This window comes from Penicillium psychrofluorescens (assembly GCF_964197705.1).
Source record: "Penicillium psychrofluorescens genome assembly, chromosome: 5".
In the NCBI taxonomy this organism is placed as follows: domain Eukaryota; kingdom Fungi; phylum Ascomycota; class Eurotiomycetes; order Eurotiales; family Aspergillaceae; genus Penicillium; species Penicillium psychrofluorescens.
The window spans coordinates 108,265-122,642 of NC_133443.1; the positions used below are offsets into that span (position 1 = coordinate 108,265).

The 14,378-nt window shown below is 55.7% G+C and overlaps 7 protein-coding genes across 7 annotated transcripts; 5 read left to right on the forward strand and 2 right to left on the reverse strand.

Moving 5' to 3' along the window:
* Nucleotides 1-176: 176 nt before the first annotated feature.
* On the forward strand, nt 177-1,838 carry PFLUO_LOCUS7313 (uncharacterized protein; the record flags this gene model as incomplete). The annotated part of the gene is made up of 1 exon (XM_073784943.1): nt 177-1,838. The coding sequence occupies one exon, from the start codon at nt 177-179 to the stop codon at nt 1,836-1,838; it is 1,662 nt and encodes a 553-aa protein (XP_073641348.1).
* Nucleotides 1,839-2,024: 186 nt separating this feature from the next.
* Nucleotides 2,025-3,852, forward strand: PFLUO_LOCUS7314 (uncharacterized protein; the record flags this gene model as incomplete). The annotated part of the gene is made up of 4 exons (XM_073784945.1): nt 2,025-2,112; nt 2,170-2,469; nt 2,524-2,901; nt 2,978-3,852. The coding sequence occupies 4 exons, from the start codon at nt 2,025-2,027 to the stop codon at nt 3,850-3,852; spliced, it is 1,641 nt and encodes a 546-aa protein (XP_073641349.1).
* Nucleotides 3,853-4,025: 173 nt separating this feature from the next.
* Nucleotides 4,026-7,717, forward strand: PFLUO_LOCUS7315 (uncharacterized protein; the record flags this gene model as incomplete). Its single annotated transcript, XM_073784946.1, has 9 exons — nt 4,026-4,179; nt 4,234-4,633; nt 4,691-5,022; nt 5,075-5,347; nt 5,530-6,248; nt 6,296-7,189; nt 7,242-7,416; nt 7,468-7,584; nt 7,638-7,717. The coding sequence occupies 9 exons, from the start codon at nt 4,026-4,028 to the stop codon at nt 7,715-7,717; spliced, it is 3,144 nt and encodes a 1,047-aa protein (XP_073641350.1).
* A 277-nt stretch (nt 7,718-7,994) lies between these two features.
* PFLUO_LOCUS7316 (uncharacterized protein) lies at nt 7,995-10,553 on the reverse strand (the record flags this gene model as incomplete). The annotated part of the gene is made up of 5 exons (XM_073784947.1): nt 7,995-8,671; nt 8,724-8,960; nt 9,013-10,027; nt 10,084-10,214; nt 10,331-10,553. The coding sequence occupies 5 exons, from the start codon at nt 10,551-10,553 to the stop codon at nt 7,995-7,997; spliced, it is 2,283 nt and encodes a 760-aa protein (XP_073641351.1).
* Nucleotides 10,554-10,690: 137 nt separating this feature from the next.
* Nucleotides 10,691-11,311, forward strand: PFLUO_LOCUS7317 (uncharacterized protein; the record flags this gene model as incomplete). The annotated part of the gene is made up of 1 exon (XM_073784948.1): nt 10,691-11,311. The coding sequence occupies one exon, from the start codon at nt 10,691-10,693 to the stop codon at nt 11,309-11,311; it is 621 nt and encodes a 206-aa protein (XP_073641352.1).
* A 131-nt stretch (nt 11,312-11,442) lies between these two features.
* PFLUO_LOCUS7318 (uncharacterized protein) lies at nt 11,443-12,927 on the reverse strand (the record flags this gene model as incomplete). Its single annotated transcript, XM_073784949.1, has 3 exons — nt 11,443-12,350; nt 12,404-12,616; nt 12,669-12,927. The coding sequence occupies 3 exons, from the start codon at nt 12,925-12,927 to the stop codon at nt 11,443-11,445; spliced, it is 1,380 nt and encodes a 459-aa protein (XP_073641353.1).
* Nucleotides 12,928-13,223: 296 nt separating this feature from the next.
* Nucleotides 13,224-14,204, forward strand: PFLUO_LOCUS7319 (uncharacterized protein; the record flags this gene model as incomplete). Its single annotated transcript, XM_073784950.1, has 1 exon — nt 13,224-14,204. One exon carries the CDS (start codon nt 13,224-13,226, stop codon nt 14,202-14,204), a length of 981 nt encoding a protein of 326 aa, XP_073641354.1.
* Nucleotides 14,205-14,378: the final 174 nt, after the last annotated feature.

Genomic DNA, 14,378 nt, shown 5'->3' on the forward strand with positions numbered 1-14,378 from the left:
AGTTGGTAGCCGATGTCTTTCCCCCGGTATCTTCCCCCGGCGATTTTCCGCTCGACTTGGAGCTATACCTGACTTGACCTCGCCTTCTCTTTATGGTTATGACATTACTTCTTCTTTCACTACCCAGTTATCCTTTCTAGCCCGTCTACTTCATAACACAAACCCGCCTTTTCAAAATGCCCTCATCCGGCCTCCTCTGGGTGACGATGCAGCCCCAAGCGTCGCTGCCAGACACCCAATTCCACGACTGGTACAACAATGAGCATGGCCCGCTGCGACTGCGTCTTCCCTTCATCACCAACGGTTTCCGCTTCCGCGCGACCGACGGCCTCCAGCCCGAGTACGTGGCGCTGTACGACATCACCAACATGGACGAGTTGACCCGCGAGACCTATCTGTCGCTGCGCACCGATGTGATCAAGACCGAGCGCGAGAAGAAGACCATGGCCCAGATTGATGTCGGGCGCAAGCTGTACGACCTCGCCGATGAGCGTCATCACCCAGACTTCCGCCCGCTCGAGTTCCAAGCCGATGTCGATGCCGAGACCCACGGCAGCGTGTTGGTTGCCGTCACCATTGCCACGCACCCCGACCCAGCGAAGCAGGCCGAGCTGGAACGCTGGTACCGCGAGGAACACTACGAGATGCTCTCCAAAGTTCCCGGATGGCGTCGCAGCCGTCGCTTCGTGACCGCCGCCATTGAGTCGGGTGCCCCGCGCGAGTCGCTCGCGCTGCACGAGTATGCGCCCGTCAACGGCCTGGGTGGCCCGGCGCACAAGGCGGCCATGAACACTCCGTGGGGTCAGCGTCTCATGGGTGACGTCGTGACATCCAAGAAGCGCCGCGTGTATCAGTGGTACTACACTTTCGGCCCAGCTCCGCGCGAGCTGTGCTCGTTGGCCAGGGCGGACGTTGTTGGGCCCTGGACTTCCAACGACGGAAAAACTCACACCATTCCCTCACCTTCGCGGCCCGCCCTGGAGTCGTTTGTCACTACAGCTGATGGTGTCGAGCTCCCCTACCGGTTGGAGGGCACCACCGACCCCAATGCCCCCGTGGTGGTGCTCAGCAACTCTATTCTAGTCAACTGGAACATCTGGGACCGCTTTGTCGATGCCTTCTTCGCCCAAAAGCAGAACCAGCGTTACCGAGTCTTGCGCTATCTGACACGAGGCCGCCGCTCACCAAGTGGCGAGCAGCCGGTCAACATCGACCTACTAGCCTCCGATTTGGCCACACTCCTGGATGCCCTGCGGGTGCCGCCCAAGGCTGCGCGCCTGATCGGGGTCAGCCTGGGTGGTGTTACTGTGCTTAATACCTCTCTCCTCTACCCGTCCCGCGTTGCGGCCTTTATTGCCTGCGACACCAACTCGTCCGCCCCGGAGTCCAACCGCAAGGCCTGGGGAGACCGCGTTGCCATGTGTGAGCAGGAGGGCGCCACGGATCCGTCCACGAAGGAGCCCATTGTAGGTGAGAATCTGGCGGAGGTGACGACGCGACGCTGGTTCGTCCCGGAGTCATACAAGACTCAACCGGAGGTGCTCGCCCCGGTCAAAGAAGCCGTGCGCACCAACAGCCTCAGGGGCTTCGCGCACAGCGTGCAGGCGCTGTGCGCCTATGATATCCGTGAGCGCATGGCTTCTGCCACCGTTCCCGGTCTGTTTGTAGCGGGCGCCAACGACGGAGCCCTCCCGCAGACCATGCAAAAGATGGCTGCTGACCTGCGTGGCGGCGCCGAGCTCAAGATCATTGACCAGGCTGGCCATCTCCCCATGGTCGAGCAGCCCGAGGCATTTGCGGACGTGGTGACAGAGTTCCTGGGCAAGGTTGATGGCTAAGTCGCTTGCATTGGGCTATATATACTTGTAGATAAATCGGTTCCATAGCGAAATGATTAATATGTTTGATGGTTTTTATTGCTGTCCTGGCGCCATCCTGGCATCAGAGTGACGTCCCACCATTCCCATCTCTCTGTCTACGGGGCGCCGTCCATTATTGGGAACGCCGACAGGACTTGAAACACAATGGTTCGGCTGCGCAGGTTATGCTGGGCCTCCGTGCACATACGCACGCGAGCTCCTGCCCGACGCGGATTGACCATTCAAGCGCACGGTAAGTAGCCCTAACTATCCGAGATTCGAGCTATGATCATCTCAACGGTTTCCCAAGGCAAAGATATCCCGCCGCAGGAGCTGTTTCGGTATAATCATGGCCGATTCCTGGTCAACGAGGACTACGAACAGGCCAAGCGCTACTCAACTTTCGATATCGATGCCCTCTGTCAAATGGTGGCGGCGCTAGCCACTGTGCGGTCGCCCATTGTCAAGATCGACAAGAGAGAAGGCGGATACAACAAGGCATTGATGATGACCGCAGAGAACGGACGCGAAGTCATTGCGAAGATCCCCTGTGGCAATATCGTGCCACGCGAATATGGCACCGCATCCGAGGTCGCGGTTCTACAGTTTGGTAAGGCCGGGCCGGGCTCCCCCATCCCAGATCATCCGCTGATATTCGTGCTAGTGAAAGCTCGCTCGCGTAGTCCCGTATCCACAGTATTGGCATGGAGTGCAGATCCATCAAATCCCGTGCGCTCGGAGTACGTGGTGTTGGAAAAAAGTCCTGGGCAGCAGCTGACCCATGTCTGGGATACTGTGTCCGAGTCCGACCGGGTGCAGTTGATTCGAGGCTTTGCCCAGCTGGAAAGTAGCCTGGCCACTATTCAGTTCCCAGGGTACGGTGCATTGTTCCTGCGCCACGCACTGCCGCCGTCACTGAAGGAAGATCCCAATCGGACGATCGCAGTTGACGATGACTACTGCCTCGGCCCACTATATCATGGCTCCTGGCCGGGGGGGTTTGCCGCAGATCCGGAAGAGTACTCGCAGCACTCGGGCCCTTGTCAGCCTTCCTCCCCACTCCGAACCACTGCGGATAGCTGACCGTTAGCATCCAGGGAGGACCTTACCCGATTTAGGGCGATCGCTGGCGCAGCAGGGCATCTTGCAGGTCCGCAACTACAAGACTTCGTACGCAGGTCGTGGGCCGCATTACGGTGCGCCCGAGGAGCATATCCATATGCTGGAGCGAGCGACGGAGGTGATCCCCATTCTGGCCGAGTCTCGCACGCTGCGGTGCCACTCGCAGGGTATATTGTGTCATCCCGACTTCCATCCGGGCAACATCTTCGTGTCCAATGAGGATCCGACGGTGATCGAGGGGGTAATTGACTGGCAGTTCACCAGCATCATGCCGCGGTTCACGCAGGTGCGGTGGCCGCTCTTCCTCAACCCACCTGAAGGATACCAGACGGGGATGGCCAATCCCGAGCTGCGGCCCACGTACGACCGAGAGGCCAAACCGCACGACCAGGAGCAGGCCCAGCGGCAGGAGCAAGCCATGCGCACCAAATGCTACGAGGCGGCGTTGGTGAAGAGCCACCTGGAGTCGTACCTCACCCTGACCGGGACGGATGTCTCCATCCGACAGCTCTTTGTTGGGTGCCCATGCACCTACCGTGATGGGATCGTACCGCTGCGCGACAGCCTCATCCGCATTCAACAACAGTGGAACCGGCTGGGTCTTCCTGGTCGGTGTCCGTACCAGTTTACAGACGAGGAAATCGCACGGCACGAGGTCCAGCTGCGCGAGTACCAGGACTGGCTCAAGTTAGGCGAGTACACGCATCAGATGCTGCAGTCGAATGACGGCGGGTGGGTGCCACCACACGTGGACTTTGACAAGGCACAAGCCAAGCACGAAAGGCTGTTCCAGCATTTTGTGGAGTCGAAGAAGGCGAAGATGTCGGCGGAGGATGCACGGAAACTGTGGTTTTTTCGCAACCGGGGGTAGAGCAGGTAAAGTAGAGCAGAGTAGAGTAGAGATGCGAGAAATAGATGGGATGGGATGGATGGTCGAGTTAGCAAGCTACAGGTGTGCTTATGTCATCATCCGCTGGTCCCTTCCTTGCGGGGAACAACGAATTCCCTTGTTCTTCTTCCCTTCTCTCAATCACCATCGTCATCATGGTTGACAGCAAGGTCCCGTCGCCGGGTCCCGCCAAGCTGAAACGCAATGCTGGCCCCGAGGAATGGCTGGAGGCAGCCAAGGACTGCAAGTACCTGTCCGAACCGCACATGAAGCAGCTGTGTGAGATGGTCAAGGAGTACATGATGGAGGGTACGCGCCCCGTTCTCCCAGTATCGTCTGTCCTGGTTTATTGACGCCGCCTAGAATCCAACATCCAGCCCGTCTCAACCCCCGTCACCGTCTGCGGCGACATTCACGGTCAGTTCTACGATCTGCTCGAACTCTTCCGGGTCTCGGGCGGCATGCCCGATGGCACCGAGCTCGACGCCCCCAAGACTGCCCCCTCGATCATCACCTCCGCCGACCTCGAGCCCCCTTCTACCATCACCGACCCTAAGATCCGGAAAAAGCTCCGCGGGCCCAGCGACAGCTCGCACGAGGATGACGACGACGACGAGACAGGTTCCAACGATGCTCGCAGTCGATCGCCTGCAGGGTCCGAGGATGTCCGGCTCAATCGCAACTTTGTTTTTCTAGGGGATTATGTGGATCGCGGATATTTCAGTCTAGAGACTTTGACACTATTACTGTGTCTGAAGGCAAAGTAGGTGCCTTTCGAGTGTGTTTGACAAGATAGTCAGGTTGACCGGAGCTCTTGCAGGTATCCTGATCGAGTCACGTTAGTTCGCGGCAACCACGAGTCTCGACAGATTACGCAGGTATATGGGTTCTACGAGGAATGTTTCCAGAAGTACGGAAGTGCTTCGGTCTGGAAGGCCTGCTGTCAGGTCTTTGACTTCATGACGCTGGGGGCTATTATCGACGGCAAAGTCTTGTGTGTTCACGGAGGGCTGAGCCCCGAGATCCGCACGCTGGATCAAGTCCGGGTGGTGGCTCGCGCCCAGGAGATTCCCCATGAGGGAGCCTTCTGCGATCTGGTTTGGTCCGATCCGGACGATGTCGAGACCTGGGCTGTCAGCCCACGGGGTGCAGGTGAGACCGACTGAGCTTTGATTATCACTGTGTCGACTGACCGTCATCCTAGGCTGGCTATTTGGTGACCGGGTGGCCGACGAATTCTGCCATGTCAACGATCTCTCCCTGATTGCTCGCGCACACCAGCTGGTCAATGAGGGGTACAAGTACCATTTCTCCAACCAAAACGTCGTCACCGTCTGGAGCGCACCGAACTATTGCTATCGGTGTGGGAACCTGGCGTCGGTCTGCGAGATCGACGAGAATCTGAAGCCCGCCTTCAAGCTGTTTAGCGCCGTCGGGGATGATCAGCGACATGTGCCGACCTCACGACCCGGCCGCAGTGAGTACTTTTTGTAAACATGATGCCACGAGCTTTATAACCGGCGCTGGCGTTCGGGACGGGGGAGAGGGGGTGATGCATTTCTGTAATGATTCTAGACCAAATATAATGACCTCCATGCATTGTTTTGCAGATGACCTGACCCGAGTTCCATGATAGAAGTGACCAAGGATATGATCTAGAAGACCCCGGAGCACAACCCGAGGAATGGGTGATCGGCAGTGAGCAGGAAACAGCTTGCCGAGATGACAAAGACGCAGTGGAGAAGAATGATTCCCGCCCATTCGCCCAGAGGACGACGCCCTCGGAGTTGATCCCGTGCTGGCTCAAGTACTTAGTGATGGGGGGGGGCTCGGGGGCCTTTTCGGCACGCATAAACTGCAATCGCAAGATGGAACAAGTTGACGTAGTCATTTGCGGGAGTGGCTCGGCGGGTCTCTGCGCGGCGACCTGGCTAGCACGCTACGGCGTCAAATGCAAGGTCCTCGAGCGCCGCGACGGTCCGATGAAGATGGGACAGGCAGACGGCGTACAGTGCCGCACTGTGGAAATCTTCGAGAGTTTTGGCGTCGGCGAAGAACTGCTGCGCGATGCATATCACGTTCTGGAGGTGAGTTTCTGGGCCGACGAGGGCTCGGGGATAATCAAGCGCACTGGACGCGCCGCCGACGTGAAGCCCGGGCTGTCGCACCAGCCTCATGTCATTCTGAACCAGGCGCGCATGAATGCGCTCCTAATTGGTCTCATGCGCAAATATAATGACCAGGATATTGACTACGGGTACAACGTAACCAACGTCGAGGTGGACAGCGCCTCTGTGGCGGATCATGATGCCCACCCGGTGACGGTGACGGCGGAGAAGGATGGGGTCAATCAAACCTTCGCGGCCAAGTATGCCCTGGTGAGTTTGTACCCGAAATCTGACAGTTCTCGCTAATTCTATTATAGGCCTGCGATGGGGCTCACAGCATTGTTCGCAAAGCCCTTGGCTACAGGATGATCGGGGACAGCAGCGATGCCGTCTGGGGCGTCATGGACATGGTGCCGCGAACAGACTTCCCTGACATCCGCAAGAAGTCCACCATCCGATCAGCGGCGGGCAATATCTTGGTCATTCCACGTGAGGGTGAGAGCAACAATCTGACTCGATTCTACATCGAGTTGCCTCCGGGGACCAACCCCAAGGACGTCAAGCTAGAGAATTTGCAGCGACAAGCGCAAAGTATCTTCCACCCGTACAAAGTGGACTTTGTTGAGACCGTGTGGTGGTCGGCGTACGCCATCGGCCAACGGCATGCCGACTTCTTCCACAAAAATCACCGCGTCTTCCTCGCTGGGGATGCCTGCCACACCCACTCCCCCAAGGCCGGCCAAGGAATGAATGTCAGTCTACAAGATGGATATAATATTGGTTGGAAGCTAGGTGAGGTACTGACGGGGCTGGCGGTCCCCGAAATTTTGAAGACGTATGTTCTGGAGCGCGAGAAGGTTGCCATTGACCTGATCAACTTTGACCGCTACTTTTCGAAACTATTTTCGTCCAGCTCATCTGGAAAGAAGGCCACCCCGGCCGAGTTCCAGGAAGGATTTACCAAGTCAGGCAAATATACTGCAGGCTTGACAGCCAAGTATGATGTCTCGCCCATCACGGCAGCGTTGGAATTGACCCAACTCGCTTCAAATGTCGTCGTTGGCATGCGCCTGCCCAGCGCACAGATCGTCCGATTCTGCGACTCCAAGCCCATGCAACTCATGCAGTCCCTCAAATCTGATGGCCGTTGGCGTGTGATAGTGTTTGGGGGCGACCTTTCCGTTCCGGCGAGCCAAGAAAAGCTGAATGCGGTAGGTTATGTCGCTGGATCATGTCTACAGAATTAACTAATCAGCCAAACAGCTCGGAAAATATCTGGATTCCCTTGATGGGCCTATTCATTCCTTTACGCCTCAGTCTGCCCATGCGGACAGCCTGATTGAGACCATTCTGGTGGGCCATGGAAAGCGCCACGATGTTGAGCTCGAGCAGATTCCTGAGTGTTTCTACCCGGTGTCAGGCAAGAATCAGACTAGAGGTTAGTATCTATATGTTCAACGCCAGATACACTGCTAACGCTGCTTGCCAGACTTGCACAAGATCTTCTATGATGATGAGGCCTACAACCTGACACATGGTCATGCCTACGACTTCTTAGGCATTGATCCAAAAGAAGGAGCCATTGTTATCGTTCGCCCAGATCAATGTCAGTGGTTTTACTCTGTTCTCCTATTGATATCCGCTGACTTTGAATGCCAGACGTCTCTGCCGTGGTGAACCTCGGCGAGTATCTCGAGATTGGGAAATTTTTCGCCGGATTCTTGAAACGTCAAACGTAGGTTGGTCGCTGCCAGAACTCAACCAGAGATTCTTAAACTCATTCCGTTCCAAAGGGAATGACTATCGAGCATCCAGCTCGCTTGGTAGCAGACTTTGATGGCATTCCAGGCTTGTTCTGATGCTTTCTGTCCAAAGGCTGATCTACGTTTTGCATATCTGAGACGGAGTGAGGCGGAGTATCCTTATAGATTCCATTTATATATTCAAAATCAGCGCCTTATTTATCGATCCTATCATCATGAGCAAACGCCCAACACGTCGTCCGTAATAGCCATCTCAGGCGGCATCAACCTCTTTTCCAGCAGTCTGCGGCTTCATAAAACCGGAGAAGAACCGTGCCATCTCATCATAATCATCCACTTCTCCTACCCAGCTGACATATTGATCCGGTCGAATGATGAGACTAGCACCACGACTGGGATCAATGCCATAATTCATATAAGCTTGGCCATGCCCCTCATGGTACGATTGATCATCCACAAATACCTTCCAATAATCCCAACCCTGCTGTTCACTGTACGGGTGGAAAGCCTCTGGCAAGTCCAGCAGCTCTAAGCTCGTACGTGGACCGGCATGTATGGTCAAAATTTCGATCACGCTGTCAATCGGCTGGCCGGCCGGCGTGTATTGATGCAGAAACGAACTCGGCGCCCCGAGTCGTGCCCCTAGCTGTTTCATACGCTGCATATTTTGTGGAGCTGTTAGCTGGCCGGCGAACACAATGATCCTCCAGCGGCCGTTGCTCTTCAGTAGTTCCTGCAAGTGCCACGGCCGGGCGTCCGATTGATTGAGCACCTTAAAACTGGGCATTCGCTTGCCGACAGGAATTGCTGTCGCCAATTGTGGCTTGCTAACTACCCGGTGAGATTCCTGGGTCCTCACATCTGTGCCGTCACCTTGTTCTGCGCTGTCACCTTCTTTTGCAACGATCACGCTGGCGCCGTAGTTGACCGCTGCGCGTCACCTTGTCAGTATTTAACAGGAATCACTGATTAGAACACTAACCAATTCCGCTGGCAAACTCATTGCCCTTCTCAAACGCGTTCTTGAATTCTTCCATGCTGACTCCTTCTTCATCCATAACATCCTTCGCTGGCCGGCCCGAAAACAGTCTGGAGAAGCGGTGATCAAATTCGATGAGGTCCCGAGCGATTCGTCTTCTCTCGGACTGATAGGTTTTAAGAAGAGATCCTTCGCTGTACCCTTTCAATACATGCGCAAGCTTCCATCCCAAGTTGTATGCTACGACCAAGGTTAGTACACTGCTGTAATTATTGATTAAGAGCACACGTACTGTCTTGCATGCTGACATTCATTCCTTGGCCAGCCTTTGGTGAATGCGTGTGGACGGCATCACCGGCTAAAAACACGCGCTCGTGCAGCGAAAACTGGTCGCCCACTCGCTGGCCAATCTGGTACGCTGTCCACCAATCGCAGTAGGAGTAGGTCAGTTTGTACGGGTGCAAAATACGCTGTGCGGACTGCAGAATCATGTCCGGAGTAATCCGCGACCGGTCGGCTTTGCCGCCACCTTGAGCATGCTCTGTCGCCTGTAGTTGGATGTACAGACGCACTAACTTGTTCTCGCGCGGAATAACCATGACGCTGCCAGCACTGGCGGAGTGGATAGCACAGCGCTGTCGAATATCCGGGAAGTCAGTGACGGGGATGATATCCAATACGCCCCAGATATAGTCTGTCGAGTCGCCTTCTAACTTGAAACCGAGTTGCTGGCGCACCCACGAGTGTGCACCGTCACAGCCGACGAGAAATTTGGCTTTGACAGACTCAACCTGGTCAGCACGGGCATTGGTCTCTGCTGCGCGGACGAGGTCATCAGTATCATCGGCAGTTAAATTGCTTCGAAAGAGTCCATCGCTGGCAATGGACTGGCCGTCGGCCGTCTTCTGGTGCTGATACTGCTGCTGAGGCATGGCGTCCTCTTCGGACAGCGTGCGGAGAGTGACGGTAATAGGGTAGTCGTTGAAGTCGGCAGCTTTGCTGTCATCAAAGTCAAAGGCCGTGGGCAGCACACCGCGCTCAACGTCAATGTCACTGTGCTTTTTGATCGAATCGAGGAAAAACCGTTCAATACGACCCTGATGCAGCACGACCTGCTGAAAACGACTGATGCCGGGGATAGTATCGGGGATACGGTCCGAGCGGCGGATCTGCCCGTTCTCATCGGGGTTCCAGAGACAGATCTCGAGCATGTGGTTCGACTCGCGCCAGACCCGATGGGCAAAGTCAAACGAGTCGAAGATCTCCAGGGTGCGGCATTGCAAGCCATCCGCCTGGCCGTTGAAGATCTGTTGGCGTGTGGTTAGGGACTTGTAGTTTATTTGTACTATCCATGGACACGCACCTTAGTGCCACGCTTATCGACAATGCGAGTACTGAGTCCGGTACGACTCAGCCAGTTGGCCAGCATGAGGCCCGCGGGACCAGCTCCGACAATGAGCACATCGACCTGGCCTTCGGTTGTGGGAAGAGCGCCTGGCATGGTAACGACAAAGGATATTCCAAACACGGCTTGAGACGGTACACTGGCTCGAACTTGAGGGTTTACCCCAGGACCATCCCGATGCCTTAAATAAACGAAGAGAGTTTACTTCCGAGGCCTAATCCGAAGGCGATCTTATCGGCTCGTAAACTATCGGGATTCCGGGGGGCGACCGCCGTGCCATTGGCCGTGCGTCTCAATACCCCGACCATGCCCCGCAACCCCACCTTCAGAGGGTAAGGACTTGGGGGCGACCACTTCCGACGATGCCCGTGCACGACGAGACCCTTGGCCTGCGTGCCTTCTTCCGAAGTCAGATCGGAAGACCGCATCGGAGATGCAGTAGTCAGGACAGCAGTCGCAAACGGTGGATTAGTGGCTAGCCCGCTCACAGTCGCTGCGGGGAGCCTAAAATACGGAAAGAAAAACCAACCACACTCCATCTCCAGTCCGGTCATCAAAACTCGCCATGGACTCCTACACGGTCGCTCCACATCTTGAGTACTTCAAGCAGCCCTTGGCAGCCTTTACCACAGCTCGACCTGAATTCGATAGTTTCGGCGTTGGCGCCTACACATTCTCCACCTGCTCGCGCCAAGATGCCGACCACACGCCGCACATTCTTCTCCTGCAACGCGCGCGTACGGACTCCATGGGCGGCTGCTGGGAGGGCCCTGGAGGCGCCTACGAGCCTGAGATTGACGCGACCTTGCTAGACGGTGTGGTACGGGAAGTATTAGAGGAGAGTGGCCTACACGTTTCGCGGATCGTCGAACTGGTTGCGGTGGATAGTTGGCTGCATACACGCCGGAGTGATGGCACCAAGGAACGAATCGCCAAATATACGTTCATCGTCGAGGTGCACGAGGCAATGCATCAGTCGAAGGCTGTGCCGTACGAGGACATGCTCGTCCGGATGGAGGCATCGGAGCATCAGGCCTTCGAGTGGGCTGTAGAGGATGATGTTCGGCTTTCGCTGACTCCAGGACAAGGCCCGTACAAATTCCCACTGGCTTGTATCGGCCACCAAGCTCCTAACATCCTCCGCGCGTTTGAGCTTTTTGGGGCGCTGCAACCCCGGACAATGTGACCATTTTAGTCGCGATGCATTGCTGAGAACCTACGATAGTAGCATAACAATATAGCTCGCGAATCGATCGTGTCATGTCTCATGCGACTGACACATGATATGTCCAACCAAAACCATCATATCGCATGGTTTCAATCCTCGGCCGGCGAGTCGTCGGCGGCCTGCATCTCCAGCGCCACCCGATCCACCTCCTTCCACACGCGAAGTAGATTCCCTCCGGCCACCTTGGCTGCATCCTCGTCACTGATGCCTCGTTGCAACAGCTCGGCGATCAGGTTCGGGAACTTGGACACGTCCTCGAGCCCCTGTGGGACAGTCGGAATGCCGTCAAAATCACTGCCCAGCCCGACGTGGTCAAAGCCAGCCACGGTGCCGATGTGGATGATGTGGTCTACAACCCGTTCCAAAGTGGCGTTGGCGGGATCATCCTCCGGCAAACCATCAGTACTATTGGATGCGGTACACGAGATAAAGCTCGGCGAGAAGTTGACCATGACCAGCGAATTTCTCTCTCGAACCAGAGCCAGAATGTCATCGGGCACGTTGCGCGGGTGCGGGCAGATTGCATACGCAGAGCTGTGGCTGAAGATCACCGGGGCCCGACTACCCGGCCATTCAGTCTTGCCCGCGCCCAGCACATCGCGCATCGTGTCGACACTAACATGCGCCAGATCGACGATCATGCCGATGCGATTCATTTCAGAAACAAGTTTCTGACCTGCATCGCTGACTCCGTGCCAGTGAGGTTTAGCCACTTTCGCACCACCCTGTGGAAGCTCCACGACGGCGGCATCGGCGTATATGTTGTGGCAGTTGTGCGTGAGGGTCGCGTAGGAGACGCCCAGCTCGTAAAAGATGCGCAAGTGGGCCAGTGAGTTTCCGATAGAATGTAAGCCCTCGATTCCAAGCGGCGAGATGACCTTACCGTCTTGAAACGCACTCATGGCGGTCGTACCGTTGGGCGGTGCAGAGAAGACATGAGGGTAAGCTCGCTGGACACGCGACATCACGTCCACCTGCTCCATGGTCTCTCGGACACCTGTTAAACATTATAAGTACCGAGTTCAAGAACGATCACAAAGAAATACATACTTCCTGCATAGTTCTCATCCGAAAAATCCGACCAGTCCTTCGGGCAAGGGACGTACACGCTCCAGAAGGTCCCCCCGACCATGCCTTGCTTCAGGCGAGGGAGATCCACGTGTAAGGGCATGGTGCCATTTACGAACAGCGAAGTGAAATTATCCCCATAGATGTGGTTTTTGAAGAGTGCCCGAATTATGATTGGAAGATCGTCATGACCGTCTGTGGCAAGTCAGGCTTTATGTCTTGCGAGCGAGAACGCCGCGCGGCTTACCGATCAGTGGCGTCCCCGAGAGGATCTTGTGCACGCGCTGCTCAATGGGTAGTTCCGCGATGGGATGCCGGTGGCCCCCGGGCCAGCAGAACACCATGGCCATGATCAGCATCGTGGCCAGGAGCACGTGCCGTAAGCTCGGTCGGATGTTGAAAGCTTGGACTTTTTCATGCATGGGAGCAACATGGTACGTGCGCAGACGAGGCTCCTCATAGACACGACGATCGACCAGGACATCCTTGTCGTCCCAGGCCGCCATGGAGGGTGATGGAATGCGAGCGTGTGATTGTTGGGGTTGAGGACAGCGAGAGAGACGGGGTGGGTAAACAGTGAACGGCCTTCGAGGTCCAGAACAGAAATGACTGAGCCACGGCCTTCGACGACAGATCTAGAAGAACTGGTCGAATTACGAGTCACACTATAATACCCGTGTGAATCGTAGCAGAATGTCCGGCGCGAAGACGAGGGGCCGGTATAAGAGGCCCGTGCCGCGGCCTCGGCACAATCCCCGAGCCCGATTCATGTAATCTACAACCCTGCCCGGAAGATAGCAGAATGATCGTTACCGCCTACCACCGCGATTGCCCGCCTCTGGAAGAATTGTCACACGTCATAGAACACGGTCTCCGACAGAATTTCGTGTTTGCAAAGGCGGAAGCCGTGCAATGTCCTGACCTGCGCCAACCGCCTTTTGGACTGGCTGCACCGGGCCTGTCGGGCAATCCATGCATTGGAGATGTTGGCGGTCGTCAAAATTTGTTTCCGACCCCAAACCTGCGAGCCAAATACTCTCTGCTATCTCTGGCGGATAAGATGCGGATGTCACCGAGCCAAGGGTTCATCCTCGGAGCGGGGGCCGCGCCGTTTCAGGATATAGGCCAGAACGCGGAATTGGCACCGAATATTGCCTGGGAGCAGAAGGACGGCTTTTCACCAAACTTCGACGACCCGGCTTCCCTCACGGTCACGAATGGGACTCGCGTTGTTGAAGTTACCCGAGACCGGTCCGGGAACCGCGATATTAGATGTGGCAAAACCTCGAGCACAAATTGCGCTCTAATGATGAACCTATATGGGTCGGATGGCGCCACCGGGACGGTTATCAAAGTTACCGCTCGAGCGCGCACTGGGCCGCAGAATTTCACTGATTGCATCCGATCGAGCTTACGCGATGCATACGGTGACACTCGGGCCATTAGTCTTGGGGGGGCGTTTTTGCTAAAATCCGGGAGTGCCAACTTTCATGTTATGCCTGACTTCCCAGCCCCGAACCAGTTACCATTCCGAGATCGGAAGCAAGTGGAAGAAGAATGGCTCAAGTATCATGTTTGCACAGCACCGGTTGTTTGTTTAACGGTATTGCATAGTGCCGATCCGGACAACCTGGAGCTTCGAATGGAACACACGCACTGCTTTGAAGAGGATGGGAACTCGAAAGGAGGACATTACCATTATGATATTGACTGTGGGGAGGATGTTGAATATGAGGCCTATCTCAATGTGGCTCCAGTGGTTTACCGGATTGATCGGCCTTGATCATTCCATTGGATCCTATTCTGTCGATACAACATACGTCCGTAGATTCCATACTTTGAATACCGTGTGCAGGGGAAATAAGAAATGGAATTCAAGATCTATCATGATCCAATCATCACAAAGCGGCGGAAGAAAGACAGCAAAAAGATGCCGTTCTGGAAAAGCAGAATGGAA